This window comes from Cheilinus undulatus, linkage group 17, assembly GCF_018320785.1.
Source record: "Cheilinus undulatus linkage group 17, ASM1832078v1, whole genome shotgun sequence".
Classification (NCBI taxonomy): domain Eukaryota; kingdom Metazoa; phylum Chordata; class Actinopteri; order Labriformes; family Labridae; genus Cheilinus; species Cheilinus undulatus.
In genome coordinates, this window is record NC_054881.1 from 13,606,406 (window position 1) to 13,625,703 (window position 19,298).

The 19,298-nt window shown below is 38.9% G+C and overlaps 1 protein-coding gene across 3 annotated transcripts in view; it reads right to left on the reverse strand.

Moving 5' to 3' along the window:
* The window catches only part of rgs3a (regulator of G protein signaling 3a), a 299,175-nt gene that overhangs the window by 176,198 nt on the left and 103,679 nt on the right, over positions 1-19,298 (reverse strand). For all 3 annotated transcript variants that reach the window (XM_041810282.1, XM_041810284.1, XM_041810283.1), the window contains 5 exons: positions 16,783-16,888; positions 12,911-13,343; positions 9,025-9,064; positions 6,850-7,193; positions 1,175-1,252 (listed from right to left, as the gene is read on the reverse strand). In XM_041810282.1, the coding sequence (XP_041666216.1) occupies positions 1,175-1,252; positions 6,850-7,193; positions 9,025-9,064; positions 12,911-13,343; positions 16,783-16,888 (1,001 nt within the window). The remainder of the gene's footprint in view (positions 1-1,174; positions 1,253-6,849; positions 7,194-9,024; positions 9,065-12,910; positions 13,344-16,782; positions 16,889-19,298) is intronic.

Below are 19,298 nucleotides of genomic sequence, written 5' to 3' on the forward strand. Positions count from 1 at the left end.
TATTTGCACTATTTGAGAGATAATTCCTCTCTGCAGTGACCCAGAGGGACACATTCCAACATCTCTCTCTTTATTATGATAAATTCAGGTAGTCTCCTGTATGATCTAAGTGTAGATACAGCAGAGATAGCATGATGCACCAGCAGAACAGCCTGCCGTTGGTTGTCACAGCCCCTCAAAATCCTGTTGTGGGATACAAAATGGTGAAGGGCATTAGCCACTAGCAGCTGAAACAACTGAAAAAATTCTTAAAAAGGGATCGAAAGGCACTAGAGGACTATAGAGCACTATATTTCAGAATCACTAGTGTGGATTTAATCTTTTAATACCCCAGAAAGTCACCCAAGTTCCAGGTTCCCTAGAAAAGCTTAGGTAAGGGCTACAAAGGCATGGATAGCGCCATTGGAAAGGCACAGTGGCTTGCTGCAAGAAAAAATTTAAGTGGCTATGATTTATGGTTTAAAAGTTGTATTAACTTTTTGTAACTTGTGTCTCTTCTGTTCATACATGACAACGTCAGCCTCAGAGGGTTTAACAGGACCCTCTGAATCCAGCCAGCACTGTGTAATTTCTGAGTATATAGCTGACAGCATGCAGTCTGTTTACCAAGGTGAAGCAACAACAAATTGGCACTTTGGGACATAAAGGAAAAACATTTAAACACTAGGAGATATCACAGGCTTTCTCCCATGCTCTCTTTCTGTATGTAAAGGACAATAACGTACATTTTAAATGTTTCATAAAGGAACTTAATACAATTTATTGGCAAAGCAGTGAATTAAAGGTAGCGGGAGTAGATGTGGCAGTAAGGCAGAGCAGCGATACTTGCAGCACCATATCAACATAAATTCTGTATCCAGATCGCCTACTGCTGTGCGCATCTCTCTCTCCCTCAGCTGCACGCTACCATTTCTCACAATAAACTTCTCGACACTTCAAGATCAAACCCTGCACGTTATAAGCACCATTTTGAGCTTTTATGTTTGTTTCTTTATATTAAGTCCAGTTTAGGTAATTTTAGCATCAAATTTCTGACTTTTATGAAAAACAAACTTCCCACCCAACACTGTAAACTGACATGAATGCTCAAAGACATTTAAACAAGGCATAAAAGTACTGCAGCAAACATGCATACAGCTAAAAACATTCACACAAACACAGAGCTGCTGCTTACCTTGAGAGAGTGATGCTTGCTCTCATGTAGTATCATCTCCTCAGATATGATGAGAGCTCGGCTGCACAGGTCAAGAGGCTGCACATGTAACAAAAACAAACCAACAAGACTAATTAACCTCCTTTATCAATGCTTAATAAGTGCTGTTTTATTCGCCATGGTACATCGCTGGATTTATCACCCCTATCAAAGCAGTTAAGCCATAAAACAAAGTAAAAATCAGTCAGTATAAATTATATTGTGTTTCTTAATCATTAGTATAATAAGTACCAAGTCCATTTTGTCTCCACAGTCCATTAAATCCAACAGTGAGTCTTTTCTTATGGTGAGAATCTCAACTGAAACTGGTTGCACTAAGATTGAAAGCGAGATGCGACAGTGAGGCGCAGTGTGTGGTGTGTGTATGATGAGACACTAACACTTAAGATGGGCTCGAACAACAGCGTTGGTGAAGGGGACTTCCTTTTTAAGTCTGAGGTGTGACACAGAGACAATTCAATGTATAAAAGTGCTGCATACTCTCACTGTGTGAAGTGAGGTCAGGGCTCAAGGTTTCTATATGAATTTACAGGAAGTAACAATTCTGCAATGACACGGGACTTCACAAAAGTTACTCCTGAAAATTTAGACATTTTGGCTTTATGACAAAATACAATACATTAAAATCAAACTTTGAAAAGTTCATGGTATTTTGACAGGATGAATCACAAAAGGCATTTCATGTGTTGCTCTGCTGTAATACTAATCCTGTGTTAAAAGGGTGACATAAAAATGTTGCACAACCACGTTACACAGAAGGTCAGTAGCAAGACAACATCACAATTGATGCAATACACACTGGAGTGGATGCAATTTTCAAGCCCATTGCATCTTCAGGTGAAATCAAAATTCTGAACTTAAGTAATGAATAAGCCTGACTCCATGATAGCTAATCAGAACTGAAATAAGAGAATAAAAAGGATAACATCAGAAATGGAAGAAAAACAGTCTCATCATCAGGAGCCCTACATTTGAACTTAATTTAGCTGTAGAAAAAAAAACAAGAGGGAGAAAGGACAAAAGCATAATAAGAATTTGAAAATGTATGGGTTGGGGCAGTGGTTCTCAAATGGTGTGGGGAAGCACACTAGCGCAAGTCTAGGTGTGCCTTGGGAATTTGTACAACCGTACCTTTTTACTACAACTTAATGAAAAGTACTGTAACAAGGTCCACCCACAGAATTAACTGAGCCCCGAAAAACCTGATGAGTTGTTATTTATTGATGATATCAATGCATGTCTGCTGGGTCTGTAGCACTGGTGAGTCCTGACTAACTAACAGTTCCCTCATTTTGGAGCTGAAAACTGTGGCAAGCTATTGTTGGGTTTGGATGTTAAAATGGTTTATTTTTGGTACTTTAAACCAAATGAATGACTTTAACTACCAATTTTTGCCAATTCTTTTGACACTTTAAACCCATTTTTGCTGCTTTTTGCCATTTGCCACTTCTTTTAGTGGCATTTAACCCATTTTTATCCCTTTTTCCCACTTTTTAGCCATCTGTGGCCCATTTTTGCCTCTTCTTCTCACCTCTTTTAACCCAATTTGTTACTTTTTAGCCAAATTTTGCCACTTCTTCCCCAGTTTCTGCCATTGTCTGGCAACTTTTTGACCAATTTTGCCACATAAACCCATTTTCTGCCAGTTTTCACCCCTTTGTTGTCTCTTTTCACGGTTATTCAATTCTTTTTAATTAATGTTGCCTCAATTTTTTTCTGGTTTATTTTCTGGCATCCTGATATCTGAGCACATTATGGCCCAGCTATGAAGTCAAAATTACTTTCCTTGTTAATTATCAGCCTGCCCATCCATTTTTTTTTTTTTCAAGATGTATTTTTGGGCCTTTTCATGCCTTTATTTGATAGAGGAAGGACAGTGGATAGACTCAGAAACAGGGAAGAGAGTGGGGAGAGACATGCGGTGGAGGGCCACAGGCCGGATTTGAACCCGGACCGCCCGCGTACATGGGTGGCGCCTTAAACCACTCGACCACCTGCACTCCCCATATTTTTTAACATTACCAATAAAAAGGTAACTCTGTTTTAAGATGATTGCATTTGAGGAAAGCTATATCCTACCAAAACATAACTAAATAAAATTTATTTTTGCTTTGATAAGTGTTATTAATTGGGCTAAATATATTGGTTATCACAGCTTAATTTAAGAATGGACCACGGTTTTGCTGACCTCCATGATCCCCCAGTTGGCTGGGATTCAGAAAGGTGTCCCCTTCATCCCCCCTTATGGGTGGTCTTGACTGTAACATCATTTAAAGAGTCTGTTTTGTATCAATATGAATATGATGTGCCTTGAGACTTTTGGCTTAACCTTAGGTGTACCTTGGGTTAAAAAATGTTGAAACCCACTGGGTTAGTTATCTGTTTGTAGAAAGGTGATTTATTTTGGACCAGGTTAGCAAACATCACAACAGTCAGCACAACTATTGCTGACTAGCAGTATGCACTACTTACACTACGTATTTGGAGACATTTATTGTGTTCTTTATCAGAGGAAATACACCAACAGAAGTGGGTTTAAGTTTCACTTTTACACCAACTTTTGTCTCCTCTGACAGACTATAAGAAACTGTAGTTTCAACAGCCTTAGGGCAAAACTTCAATAAAATCAGCACACTAATTCTGTGCTTTGTCTGTAAATCCCACTATCCCAACTTACAGTGATAACAGTACCTTTATCTACATAGCAAACAATGTTTATAAAGTGTGTTAACTGACAAGCATAGTCCTGAACTTTGAATTTGATGAAATAAACATCAGGCCAACCAGAGAAATGTTGAAAAGTTGTACAAGTTTAAATTCTCAGACAGAAGGTCAACCTGTTTCATCTCAGCAAACCACAAATGTCAATTTCCTCTGACCTAAATTTCCTGCTAACGTCATCAGATGAAGAATTACATCTAGAATACAAATCTGAAGTGCAGTCATAGTTTGCAGCAATTATACAGAGATTCACTAATTGTCCACACAGGACTAATGATGGTCCTCAGTTGGTCTATCCTCATCAGGACCCACCACAACCTCTTTAATAGGAAATCTTGACCCAAGTTTGTAACATTTTCTAAGTTTTGTATGAAAAATATAGCATTTTGAATCTTACAGGGGGGAAACATATGATTGAAAAAAGAGACAGGACAAGACAATCATGTTTTAAGGTGTGCCATTACTAAAGCCCAGGGTGGACATACATGCATAGCTACATTTTCTTTACTCTAAACCGGTTCATTTTGGCCATTTCCTTGAGATCTTTGGTATTTCAGATAATCATGTGAAACCCAATGTTGTTATTCCAAGACACCTAGATAAATGAGTTCAGATATAAAGAATACAACTGACTACACCTTATTATAAGAAGACCAGCGTTAATTTATTATAGTAGAGAAGTCGTATTACTCTTGGATTCAATGAAACTGTTTCAGTAATGATTATAGAGGAAAGAATGATGTTAAATGATGAAGCAATGATCACTGTAAAACTAGCATTAGCAAAAATGATGGTGGTTAAGAGAAATATGTATAACATATATAAAGGTGATAATGGAAATGCTATAAAAACTATTTATCCCCATTTTATTGATTTTATAAATCAATTATGGTCAGTATAATTTGACTGTTTGACAAAAAAAATTACAAAAAAACTCTTTAATATCAAAGTGAAAACCAATTGTACAGTAACATAAAATAAATAAAAAATATATAATGCTAAATAAATGCATTGAGTTTCCCCCTCTTCAAGTCAGTATTTAGTAGATACTCTTTTGGCTGCATCCACAGCACTGAGTCTGTGTGGATAGGTCTCATTTAGACTTGCACATCTGGAAACTGCAATTTTCCTCCATCCTTCTTTGCAAAACCATTCAAGCACTATCAGCCCTTTTATAGTCACTCAACAAATTCTCTATTGGACTGAGGTCTGGGCTTTGACTCAGCCACTCCAGAGCATTCATCTTGTCTGTAGCTTTTGCTGTATGCTTTGGTTCATCGTCTTACTGGAGAATAAATCCTCTCTAAAGCCTCTCTTGGGAGTTCTCTTGCAGACTAATTGAGATCCCCACAGCATGATGCTGCCCACCGCTGTGCTGCATAGTGGGGATGGTTTGTTTGTGGTGATGTGCAGTGTCTGCCAAACACTGTGTCTTGTCTGATGGCCAAAAAGCACCATTATGGTCTCATCAGAGCAAAGAATTTTCTTCCACTTCACCATAGAGTCTCCCTCATGTCTTCTGATGAATCCAGTCAGGATTTCATGAGTTTTGTGACTATCTCTTTGCCTTTCTCCCATAAAGCTTTGACTAATGAAGAGTCCTGGCAACAGTTGTTGTTCTTCCCATCTCAGCTGCTGAAGCCTGGAAAGTGTTTTGTATCCATCCTCTAACATACATTTCTATAACCTTTTCTCTGTGTTGCTCAGAGTGTTCTTTTGTCTTCATGGTGTAATGGTAGCCAGGAATACTGATTAGCCAGTGACTGGACCTTACAGACAGAGGTGATCCCCATTTCACTAATTATGAGACTAATAGCAGAAATTGGCTGGGCCTTTGTTGAATTAGATTCATCAGTGTAAAGGGGGTGACAATTTATGCAGTCATTTATCTACATTACATGTTTTTGTTTAATTGACATTACTTTGTAGAATCTGTTTTCACCTTGGCATTAGAGAGGTTGTTTTTTGATGTAAAAACTGAGAACGGCTTGTTTCAGCACACATTTTCTGAAAGGTGGAGAAAGAGAGGGGGGGAGAGAATGGATTTTCTGGTATTTGAGGGTATTGTGGACAGACCAGGGACACATATTTGTGTTAGAAAAGCCTGAAATAGTGATTTTTGCATAATATGTCCCCTTTAAAAAAGCCAAATTATATAGACCATGATAGATTTATAAAACAGTCCAAGCGGGTCTTCACTCGTCACAACTTTCATTTGCCTACATATCATTTATCTAGCAGTGCACTGCCAGCTGATGGTTTTTATTTTAAAAAATAGAAATCAACAGTTTGACATTTTGGGACACTCGTTTGTTTTCTGAGAAGAGAATCAATAACACTTTGAAATCTGATGATTAAATATTAAGGTACATCAATGCAGCACAAGAAGAAAAAGGGCTATATTTTGTGTATGAATTGATTATGTGTCCTTGTTATTCAGTGTGTATTCCAGTTTTGAGGCTATAAATCATGAAGGTTAACTTTTATGCTCACATCTCTGTCTGCTATCATTCCTGTATGTTTAATATTCTTCAAAAGAGCTTTAAAGACTCCTGTTTATGGAGAAACTGCACAAAAATATTTGACTTTACTTGCTGAACACTGAAGCTGGAAATGACAGCTTTTCTTACACAACCACACAAGAAACTTTCTGAAAAAAAAAAAAAATCAGGGCAGCTTGTCCTTGAAATCTTCCTGAGTTTTTCCTCCAAATATATGACAGAGTCTGACACAATAATGACAGTCGTTGCCTTTATATGAATGCTTTATGTAATTTGACACATCAAAGGTATGAATAAACAACTGAAAAAGACCAATATAGAATGCATTAAAGAGCTGAATGAAGCTTCATAGTGGGGTAAGAAGTAAGGCTCTTTCTCTCACACATGAAGCTAAATAAACACAAGCTAGCTTACCTGAACAAAGATGGGGAAGATAAGTATTTTAGGTGCCACTTTAACGTATCCATAGTTGGCATGTGAGGTGTGCGAGCGCACAATCGTACAGTTCTGGTAGTTGGCGAAGTTGGCATTCTGCTGTTGGTAGTTTGGTGCGCCAGCGTTAGTGGAGGTGGAAGCAGTTTTGGTTGTCTTGGAGTTGTTGGACCGCCGTAGGAAGCCCGTACGGTTGGAGAAACCAACTCCACCTCCACCGCCACCGCCGCCACCTCCACCACCGGTCACACCTCCAGAGAAAGCAGCCCCACCTCCACCCTGGGACTGCTGACCAGGCGTCTGTCGTGTTGGGTATAACCGGGCAGCTGTGGAACAAAACAGGTAGAGCAGTTACAATCTCTAGAGAACGTTTGCAGTACAAGTTCTTTAAATTCTAACTCATTTAAGCAATCTGAAGCATGTAAACATTACAGGAAACGCACTTATTTACTTTTTTACAGGATCCTAAAAAATCTCAGATGTTAGCCAAAACAAAAATTGGTCAAGGGGTCATTTAGCTAGTAAGACTCTGCTAAACATTTACAAAGTTATACTACCTATCCCATCTAAAAACTCAGTGCTTTATATTGTCAAGTTCTAGAGGGACAAAATATGGCTTTATGGAGAGCACTATATGGACAAAGGTATTTGGTCACACCTGTAAATTACTGAATTCAGGTGTTTCAATCTGACCTGTTGCTACAGGCATATAAAATCAAGCCATGCAGTCTCCATTTGCAAACATTTGTGATACAAAATGGGTCATTTTGAAGAGCTTAGTGACTTCAAGTATGGTACTTTGATGGATGCCACCTTTGCAGTAAGACGGTTCATGAAATTTCATCCCTGCTGGATATTCGACTGTCAACTGTAAGTGATATTATTAGAAAGTGGAAGCATTTAGGAACAACAGGAACTCAGCCATGAAGCAGAAGCCCAAGTAAAATCCCAGAGTGATCATGCTAAGGTGCATGATGAGTACACTTTGCTAACGCTTCGCTGATTCAATAGCTGAAGAGTTCCTAAAAAGCAAAAAATCTGAGCTACAGGAGCTTGATGTAGTGGATTTCCATTGCTGAGCAGCTGCATGCGAGCCTCAAATCACCAGTCAGACAGGCGAGTCTGGGTTTGGCAGATGCTGGGAGAATGTTACCTGCAGATGGCATTGTGCCAACTACAAAGTTAGGTGGAGGAGGGATAATGTATGGGGCTGGTTTTCAAGGTTTGGGCTAGGCCCCTTATTTTCAGTGAAGGCCAATCTTGCTTCAGAATACAGGGGAATGCTATGCTTCCAACTCTGTGTCAACAGTTTAGGGAAGGAGCTTTTCTAGTCCAACATGACTGTGCCCCAGTGAACAAGCAGACTATAAAGACATGGCTTGATGAGTTTGGTGTGGAAGAACCTGGCTGGCTCAGACAGACTCCTGACCTCAGCCTCATCAGGTATCTTTGGGTTGAATTGGAACAGAGATTGCGAGCCAGGACTTCTCATCCAACATCAGTGCCTGACCTCAAAAGTGCTTTACAGAATGAATGGGCAAAAACTCCCACAAAAACACAAGATTAGAGGCTGTTAAACCAGCAGAAGTGGGCCAACCCCATATTAGAGTGCATGTATTTGAATACTTTTTGTCCATATAGTGTATGTGCTTTGTTTTTTTTAGTGCAAATAATGATTAGTGGCAACTCACGTCCTCTTTCCTAAGGCCATGCAAATACAGTACTTAACTACTAAAACTCCTGTAAACTCCCATCAGGCATTGAAAATCACACGCAGAGTCGCCACAGTTCAAGCTAATGGTCTGAAAACTCCGGTCATAAAAACCCATCGGTATCATTTTTATCCTTTTTCGTAACCACATGACAACTCCTCACATGATCTTTAAGACTTTTAGGAAAACAGGGTTTGAAAATATCCAGCAATTACTTTATTTCTAGGGTTGGTGTAATTTGAAACTACTCCAGTCTGCCAAGTAAATGCAATCATACTCATTAAAATAACAACGTGAAGTCAAAAATTAAATTAACATTGGGCTACATCCAAAATATGAAAGCCAAATTAAACAAAGGCTGTGAGCCAGAATATCCACATGAGTTCACTGCAGCCTTTAACAAAACATCACATGAATATAATGAACAATATAATAGGCGTCTTACCTAACGTCCCCTGGTTGTCTTGATAAACAGGCCGCAAGATCTGAAAGCAGAATAATATCCAATTATATTCAGATTAAATGCACATGTTTAGAAAGTATGGCAACTTATCTTTATACAAGTCTAGACTGGAATAAAGCTATTAAGATTATTAAATTATTGGCATCAGACACTGTGTCATTGCTTAATGCCAAATGGAATAAATTAAATATTAAATATGATAAACTATTTTCTCAATTTACTTTATGTCAAACTTTGAGAAAGATTTCTTAAGAAGAAATAATCATCATAACATTAATATACATAACTGTGTAATAAAACATGGCCTGTAGTGAGTAGTGTGTGAGTATAGTGTGTAATGGTGTCCTGCATGTTTTATATGTAATGCTATGCAGGATGTTTCTATTTTAAAGATTAAACATGTCATTTTTACGTTTAGTTAATACACTAAATGGATATAAATTCAATGCCCAGGATTCAGCTGAACCCGTTTGAACTGCAGAGGATGTGGTGACTCACTGATGGGTTCAACATGTCATAACAAATTAAGATCAGCCGAGCGAGTAAAGAAAGAAGGCTGCCACCACATCACATGTTGTTCAGATTATAATGGCAGGTTAATTAGTGTTAGAAGAGTAACACTGGTGAAACATCTTTTTTCAAGTCATAGGTTATTATGATGGATATTTTCAGCTGTGTGCACTTAAAAAGCTCGTTTTAGTGAACTAGAATATTGTGTCTGTGTGATTTGTCACCAACATGACCCATTTCTGCAGGGCTTTTGGTATATTTAGCTCGTGATGGCCACCACAAAATCTCACCAAATCCCTGCGTCCTTTTTTTTTATTGGGATAGATGTGGTGAATGTTAGAAGGTGGATGTTTGTCCTTTATGTACCTGCAGCTGTTTCCTCTTCTCCCAGAAGCTAGCAACATATTTACATAATTTTTAATATTTTCTTGTGATTTTTCTTTCAAGTATAAGACTTAAAAGAAGTTAAACAGAGGGAAAGATAATAAATAATTAATAATAATAGACTACTAACCCTACATACGACAGCAAAAGAAGTTAATTTGTTTGTTAGAGGAAATGTTTAATGTTAACTGACTCAAAGCTCTAGGCTAAACTGAGACTACATTCTGCTTTTAAAGAAGGCTCTTTGATAATGCTTTTGTTTTCTTGAATTTATACAATTTGTAGGCTGATAGGTTAGTATTTTTGTTAGTTTTGTTAGCTGAGGAATTCATTTCAGTCTTTTTGATTTAATGAGTTGCTTTATTTTATTTTATGATCAAAGCTTTTACCTTGCATACATGATATCATTTATAAAAATGACAAACACACTGTATAAAATGGCAAACACATGTCACACTGTACTGTACTTTCAGTGCATGGATGTTAGACTAAAACTGCACATTGTGCAAAAGACCAGTGTTTGAATATAAGCATTAAAATACTATTCCTTTGACATCTTTCTCTTACTTAAAGCTATTGGTTTTGAAATAGTCTCGTCAGATATGGCTGGTTTGAACGGGCAAGTAGGGCTTAATCCTTTTCTTAAACAAAAAGGATGAAACATATATTTTATTTTACTTCATTTTCCCGCGATTAAAGGTTTATGTTTGTTTTCTCAACATCTAACAAAGCTGTGTTTCCCATTATAAAAAGCTAATTTCAGTCCGTTTCCCCAGAGCTTGAGAAACAACTTATTATTATGGGAAAATCACTTGGCTTTAATCTTGATATACGAACATAAATAAGCTGACATCTTGAGAAAACAACAGGCAATTACACAGAATCATGGGAAAATGGAATATACAAAATTAATCCATGTATGTTCCATTAGGGCTATTGTATCAAAAACTTGTTTTAAATTATGGTGGAACCTAGAGCATCAACCAAACCAGATATAAATAATAAAAACACTCCGTTTCTGAAAATCAGGATTGTTTCTTACAGCCAAATCACTGCAACATCCTATTTAATTCACTTTAGCGGTGTTAATGAGTCACAGCTGTCGTGGGACATAACCCCTTGATTTCACTTCATTTGAGCTAAATTCATTCAGCCCGCAGGCCACTGACTTTTAAACAATGACGTGACCGATTGTAGAGCAGTGGTTCTCAACTGGTGGGCCCAAAAGGGGCACATGGAGCTGTTTTCAGTGGGTTGCGATTATGTGTCTTGAAAAAATAAGTGGCAAAAAACAAATCAATGATGTGCTGAATCCCTAAGTAGTCATCTATCCATGTTTTATTTACCATATAAACCACCCTGATCCAGCCAAAGACTTTTTCATGGAGTCTCCTCAAGATTTGGATCAAAGCATCCTCCTCTGATTTCCATTTTGTTCAGTAAAGTCCATTACATGTAGTTCCCGTGCAGCTGTGTCGCTCTTTTATTACCACAGGTTTTCTGCATAAGGAGTTAGCGCAGCTACTAGCTATAATACTGCAGTTGAGCTCAGCCTGCTGTGATTGCTGTGAGACAAACTCACAGCACATGAGTTCCTCTGCCCTCATCCACTTTACGACAAATTTTGGATTCCACTTCATAGAGTCTTTACAGGGTTTCAGTCAGCCAGCACTCCACACGGTTTATCTGCTTAACAGTATACTTCCCATTTCTTCTAATGCAGGTTTATTAACTCACAAGGGAGAAAAGCGGTTCAAGTGTGCCGCCAAGGGGCGGAGATGGCCTAGTGGTAAATTAGTGCTCCATGTACACAGGTGGCCCTGGTTCAAGTCTGGCCTGTGGCCCTTTCCCACATCTCTCCTCTCTCTCTTATCCCCATTTTTAACTCTATTCATTGTCCTCCTCTCTAAAAATAAAGGCATAAAAAGCACCCCACAATAAGGTGGCGCCAAATCCTGCCAGTATAACCCTTACATATTCCACCATGCCTTAAGCAGAGAAGCGACTGCTTGTTATACACAATGAGTGAGGTAATTAACAAATAGGTCCTGTACAGTGTGTGACAGTGGCACACATAAGAGGCAATGATGGCGCATGTTTTAGCATTACATGAGTTGAGGCATGCACTGTCATTGCATATGTCATGCGTCCTACATACCAATCATTTTGTACATATTATTTTACAGGATGCAGCTAACTTTTTAGATTTAAAAACAAGTTTTAAGTCAGTCCTATACATCAGATTGCTGCTCCTCCTTTTAAAGCTGAAAGTTTTTGACAATCTAGGTCATAATTTCTCATGAAGTCAGTGATAGGTCCTAGGGTAGACCAGTTGAGAACCACTGTAGAGAATGATGAGGTTCAGAGATTCAACTTCCTTGGGTTAAAGTTACCATGATAATAAAATCTGTTAGCCAACTAATAACTATTTCCATTTTGTTTTGAATGAAGATGTAGGTTTTAGTCCACTTGTGGAGAATTGTTCCCTCCTTCAGAAAAAATGCCCCAGCCACCACTGCAAACAGTGATTTATAATCTATGGCACCATTGCTATGTATTTAGTCTATTTGATTTGTGTCAGTTAAATTACATCTACTACAAATGCATTGTTTTCCTGTCATGAACTGTGCTATGTTGAAAGACTGTGATAAAAATGTTGCCAAAGCTTCACATAGTACAAGCATACAATATATTATTAATAGCTAATTGTATGTTATTATCTTCTCTTGCTTTGCAGTCTGTTACTCCACGTGTAAATTGCACTGCACAGTGAGCAGTGTTCATCTGTCTTAAAGCACACATCAATGAGACAACAGTAACCCAAATGGCACAGACACACACAGTCCATCTATCTATCAGCACCGGGGATGAAAGGTAAGGAGACATATCTAGGATGAGCCACCATATGACCATGGTGAGGATGAGGAGGACGAAGGAGATGATGAAGATGCAGCCCACCACCAGTTTGCGGTACCTGGCTTCCGGGATTGATGGGGGCCAGGATGATGTAGTTGTCCCCGTTGGACGCCTTCACCCTGGTGCCCTTCAGCGTGGCAGTGTGAGGGTGGTGGAGGAGTCGCGGTTTCCCGTCCAGCTCTTCTGCTGAGCCTCCCTGGGCCCCCCATGCGAGGGTCCCTAAGCCTAGGCCGCCACTGTTCCCGGCGTCAGAGCCATTGACCAGCAGCCTGCGGGCGGCGGTGGCACGATGGTGAGCGGGGAGAGGCGGCACAGCTGGGGGTGTTTTGCTGTTGCCGAGGTCAGGTGCACGCCTTCGGGTAGGAGGCGAGGGGGCATCGTAGTTTGAGGTGGAGGGCTTGTAGGAGGGACGGTGGATGAGGCCCTCAAAGTTAGGCTTAGCTGAGGGGCCCGTGCGCCAGACGACCACTGTGATTTCATTAGCACTGTTTCTGCAATGAGAAAGAAAAATCAATGAGGAATGTATTTGAAAATGCACATAACTATTTAATATTTAAAGGTGACTTTCAGACAAAAACAAATGCTTTCTTTGAATGCCTCTTTGGCTCCCTCCTCCACTCCAGTCTCCTCACTTCCCACCCCTCCCTTATTGGTTCACCAGCAAGTGTCTGTGAGTGTAGTGAGTGGCAGACATGCGCTGATAAACATCTGAGAACAAGGTTCTGTGAATAACTTCAAGCAATGATAAGCTTCTCAAAGTTATTTGTTTGTCTTTCAGGCCAACAAAACTCTTTTCTTTGTTTTGGAAAGTCTGTTCGTTCTCCTTCAGTTGTTCTCTTACAACACCACTCCATCATAATACCCTGAAGACAGCGTCCCTGAATGGGTTCGGTCGTCTTTCTTTTGCCATGTGGTGGCATGATTACTACAGCTGCTACACTATTTCCAAGCCCATTAGAAACACACCTCTTAACTCCATTGACCTCCTGGTTTAACCTGACTTTTGGAATTGAGGAGTCTTAGTGTTAAGTATAAACTGAACTGCATAAGGTTTAACTACTAAACAGTAAACCACTGATTTCTTTGAATGCATGATTTTGACCAAAAAAAAGCAAAAAAGCTGTTTAACGATCTGTGTCAACAGCTAGCGCTTTTTGCTCTCAGTGCTCTCAGTTCAAAACAGTTCAACTTTTGAATCAATGCCATGCTCATCAATGTCATTTCTCCCACACTGACCAATCAAAATCAATAACGGCTAAATTAGATGAACCAGCTTTGTCAACAAAGATTGGCTGAAGGAAAACTGATCTGACTAGTCGTTTTTGGTGGCAAAGTTTTCATGTCTACAGCTGCTGCTAAAGCCATTTCCTTGAAAAACTGAAAATATCAAGTGCACTGAGTAATATAAAAATGATGTTACGGATACTCAGAAGTCACTTTTCATAACCTTGCAACAATGAACACTGGTTAGAAGCACTCTAAATCTAAGGACACAAAAATGTCAGCTGTGGCCTTAGAAGTGGCACTGCATCTCTGCTTTGCACTTAAAGCTATCCTAGAAATTTTTTACAAGTAACTCCTTGCATTAATGAGGAAGGCATCACTTCCAGTAAACAGCTTGTCTACCTTAGTATCTGAAATTTCTCCCTGCAGCAAAAAGCTGTAGTGTACTGTTTAATAATAAACTATATGGGGTTCAGATTTTATTGAAAAACTCCTCAAAACTGTTGAATAGTGGGGAAACACCATTTCAGATGGGCAGGTAGGAGTACATAAAAATTATGTATGAAAAATGTTGGGCCCACTGTGAGACACAATAAAAAGCTGAAGGAAGCGCAGTCCAATAAGTGTGCAGAAGGAGCTGATAACAATAAACCCAAAGGGAGTTTAAGTTTACTTTCATTTAAAGAAGTCATTACTCCACAATGCATTTACATGAAGTAGAGGTGGGGGGGTAAACAAACCGATTTATCAGTCTGCTGATCGGTCAGTCGGCCTGTAGGTAGGTTGGTTGGTTGGTTTGTCGGTGGGTTGGTAGGTAGGTAGTTCCGACAGCTGGTCCATCGGTAGGTACATAGAATAAGTAGTAGGTCGGTCGGTCAGTGAAGATAGACAGGTAGGTAGGTCAGTAGGAAGGTAGGTAGGTCTGTCGGTAGATAGGTAGATATGTAGGTAGGTCAGTCTGTAGGTAGATAAGTTGGTAGGTTGGTTCTTAGGTAGGTAGATAGATAGATACTTTATTAATCTTGAGGAAACGCAAAAACCCAAAGGTAAAAGTAATGCCACTGAATGGATTTTTGCTACACCGTCATTACTGGTAGAAGTCATTACACCACAATGTATTCACATGAGGTAGTGGTGGGTGGTAAACCAACTGATCTATCAGCTGATCAGTCGGTCTGTAGGTTTGATGGTCTATTGGTGGTTGGCAGGTATGTATGTAGGTCTGTAGATAGGTAGGTTGGTCTGTCTGTAAGTTGTTAAGGCGGTAGGTAGATCAATAGGTTGGTCCGTTGGTAGGTAGGTTAAGTAGGTAGGTCTGTTGGTAGGTCAGTCAGTGAGCTGGTAGACAGGTAGGTAGGTCAGCAGGTATTTGGGTAGGCCAGTAGGTTGGTCAGTCGTTAGGTCCATCAGTAGATAGGTCAGCTAGTATATAGGGACGTAGGTTGGTTGGTAGGTAAGCAAGTGGATAAGTAAGTGCGTAGGTCTGTCTGTAGGTAGATAAGTTGGTAGGTTGGCCTGTAGGTAGGTAGATAGATACTTTATTAATCCCCAGGGAAATTCAGTAACGTCAACAGTAAAAGTAATGCCTCAGAATGGACTTAACCTGCAATACAGTAAACAGGTAAAATGTGTTTTTTCCTTAAAATCAGATGTCTGTAATAACAGCAACATACCAACATTGCTTGCTCTGCAGAGCGTCTGTCAGCCTGTCTGGGGCTTTAACACAACATGTGTTGTCTCAGTTTGTTTTTAGTCCTTGCAGTCATTTGGTATAAACAACTCTTTAAAGGTGTGTTTAAACTCATGACAGAAATGCAACTGTAAACACTGAAGCCAATTAAAGTCTCTGGTACGGCTGCAAAAAAAAAAGAAGAAGAAAAAAGAAAAATCCTGTGTTATATTTTGGCCATATTCCCTAAGCCTAACATGAGGTATAAATGATTTTGATTTATTTGATTTTTTGCTGCAATAATAATCAGAATGTTGCATGTTAAGTCTCAAGTAAATGGATTTAGAATAGAATTATACAGGAATTCAGTTAAGTTAAACTGAAATAAAACATAAATTCAATAATCATGTTATTGATTGAATACAAGTAAATTTCTGCAAGTAAACCATGTAACAATCACAAAGAAATAAATACGTAAACCATCCAAAAAAACAGGTCTAAAGTACCATTAATATGTTGCACAAAGTCTGATGGTTTTTGGGTGTACTTTTTCTTTAATTTCTCTGTGTTTTATCTGTGCTGCCACTGATAAAAGCTGCTTTCTTGTCTTTTTCTGTTTTTATTGCAATGACAACAAAAATGCAATTCTACTCTATGTAATATAATAATTCAATACAATGAATCCATTCAGAGGAAGAAATCTACTGGTGGTATTTGTTATTAAATTAATCCATTAAATCAAAAAATGCATCTCTCAATAAAGAGCCAAAGGCTTTGATAACCTTTCTGACTGAAAGTTTACACTTCTTATCTAATCTTGCTAAATTTTATTTGCAACAGGCAATCAATATTTCAATCACTTCACCAAAGTTCTCTATCAGATTGGTCAAGTCCCAAAATTAACTCCAAAAACCTCCCAGTCTATCATATAGTCATTACAAATCCCAGATCATGGGTCCTGAATAAGCCTAGGAAAAAGACTCTAACATTCTGGTTTTAAATCAGCCCATAATCCTCTGTCCTGTTGGACTCATTACCTGATAGCATGGGCTAAGTCCACACATTTCCACTGCTCCACCGGCTGACCGTTCAACTGCAGGAGAGTGTCCAACTGCTGCAGACCTGCCTGATCCGCCGGACCCCCTGCAACAGTAAAGGAACACATTAGTCCAAACACTGCTCACACTCAAGGTCCTATTGTCCTATTCAGCTCTGTAGCTGCTTTTTGTATCAAATGTGTCGATTCTGGTTCAGCATGGCATATCCATTACTGCACCAATAATCTAAAATGAATATTGTGTTGTTTTATGAGATGAAATGAAGTTTGTACTTCTGCTCAGCTTTCCACAGGGTATTGATCTGATCTGCTCCAGCGTGTTGTTCAAAAGCCTGACAACAGCATGGATGTATGCCAACATGAAGGCTCATTTCCATCCATTGGAAAGACAGACTCCCTATTATCAACACCACACTGCTTAAGTGGGTGCTAAAGGCAGAAAAAGTTACTTATAGATGGACTGAAACTTTCTTGATTCAAGGAACATTCATTAGATCCTAATGCTTAAGACTAAGTAAAAACCATGAGGTGAAAAAGGACTTTATACAGTTATATGTTAACATCATCATCTCTAATTAATTCACATTTAGTGCCTTGTAAGGTTGTCTATATTTTTGACGTTTCATAACTTTCAGTATTATGTGTCATAAAAGCCGGTAAATATTGAGTGGTAGTAGATTTACTGTAATTATTGGTAAGGGAAACATCAGAGGAGACAGACTATATGGTTACTGGACTAGTTGAGGCAAAGGACAGGGGGATTTAGCGATTTAGTGTGCTTGTTCATCCACTGAGACGCAGATGATGAAAGGCATTTCTGACTAGTTGTATTGTCATAAGTAGCCATTTTTCTCACTCCAATGGCTGTAGACATCACTCAGAGGCTGCTAGTGACCCAATGCTACCCAGGTGACCAATCACAGCTTTGCAGTCTGTGTTGTGTGAACACAAAATCCAATTTTTGAGGAATTGCATGTCAGGCTATGTGTGTAGGTTCTGCGTAGGTTCAGGGCTAAGAAAACCTATGACATATGCTTAAACATAGGTTCAGCTGTAATCTAATTTTTGTGTAAAAAATCATAATATAAAGTTCATATTGGTGTCCTTCCTAAATTTGTCATAGCCCTTGAGCCAGGTTTTGAAAAATGGGGGCTCGTCTTGGATTTCAATCTAGAATCTTTTGCATGTACAGTACTGTGCAGAACTTTTAGGTATGTTTGGGCCGAAGATTGAGGCTGAAGTAAAGCAAAGATGTGGTGAGTAAAGCTCCCGAGGGCACCATCAGGCAGATGGGAGGATTGACATGACTTAAGTTGTGTCTAGATGTCTTTGTATATTTCCAAGGGCAAGGGTAAATAATGTGTTGAAAGAAAAAACAAAACCCACACCTATAAAAAGGGCATGAAACAATAAATGTAGTTATCATAATTAACAAAAACGTCTCTCACTCTGACAAATCATTACTGACAGCCCAAGCAAATTTAAAAATTCTTAATTAGATATAACAATTTCAAAACAAGGGTGACGCCATATTCATGATGTCATCGGAATAGTTCGCTTAACTTCTCTAGCTAGGAACGGCACTGAGTAAAACAAGTCAAGAGAGGCATGTTTTCTATTGCCCCAGGCTATGCCAATGAATTTCATAGAGTTTGTTTGTAGATTTTTAGTTAGATGGGAGAAGACTGTTCATTTTCAGTGTTTGCTGATTAAATAACAATAGCTAGCAGCAATAAAAAGGAAGCATCCACCAGTTAGCAGTAATGCTAGGGTTTGTAGTGAGCACTTTGCAGCTCAAAACTACAATACAGAAAGTTTTTTTTTGTTTGTTTTGTTTTTTAATGAGGCAGGAGTAGAAGGGACTCATTGCTCCAAAAGATTAAAATTTCAGGCTTTTCCTCCTGTATTTGACTTCTCTTCTTATGATACTGGGTAGACCATCCTGCCCAATCTAAAAGTAAAGAGGTAAAGAGGAATGGGTGGATGTGGTGATCAAGCATGGACTAAGGTACTATATGGGCAGGTAGGAGGGCACTGTGAGCCCTTGGTCCTGTCCCAAAGGCCCTAAAACCAGGAGGGAAAAGGCCCGTGGCACATTTGGCCCCATGGTGTTTCCTTATATCCTTAAATAGCAACAACACTAGATTTATGTTGAACTAGAAAAATAGCATCTCAGTGGATGTATGTATAGTTTGGGTGTGTTTCTCACACTGAGGGCAGACTGCCCACTTAGATCCTTAAATGGCAAGTCAATAATATGGACAAAAAGCAAAGCACCATGAACCAGATGAGGAATTAAATTAGGATAAGAAAAAATAAAATTCATATTAATATGTAACAGCTACAACTAGAGGAAGTGTTAAAAATCAAATTGTTGAAATAAAGCAGGATCAAAAAAGCAGCCTTTGAAAATTCTGACCTCACTCTAGGGACATGCAACAGTACTCTATTTGAACATTGTGTGTGATGAAATAAAGTAATGGAGTTTGGTTGCAT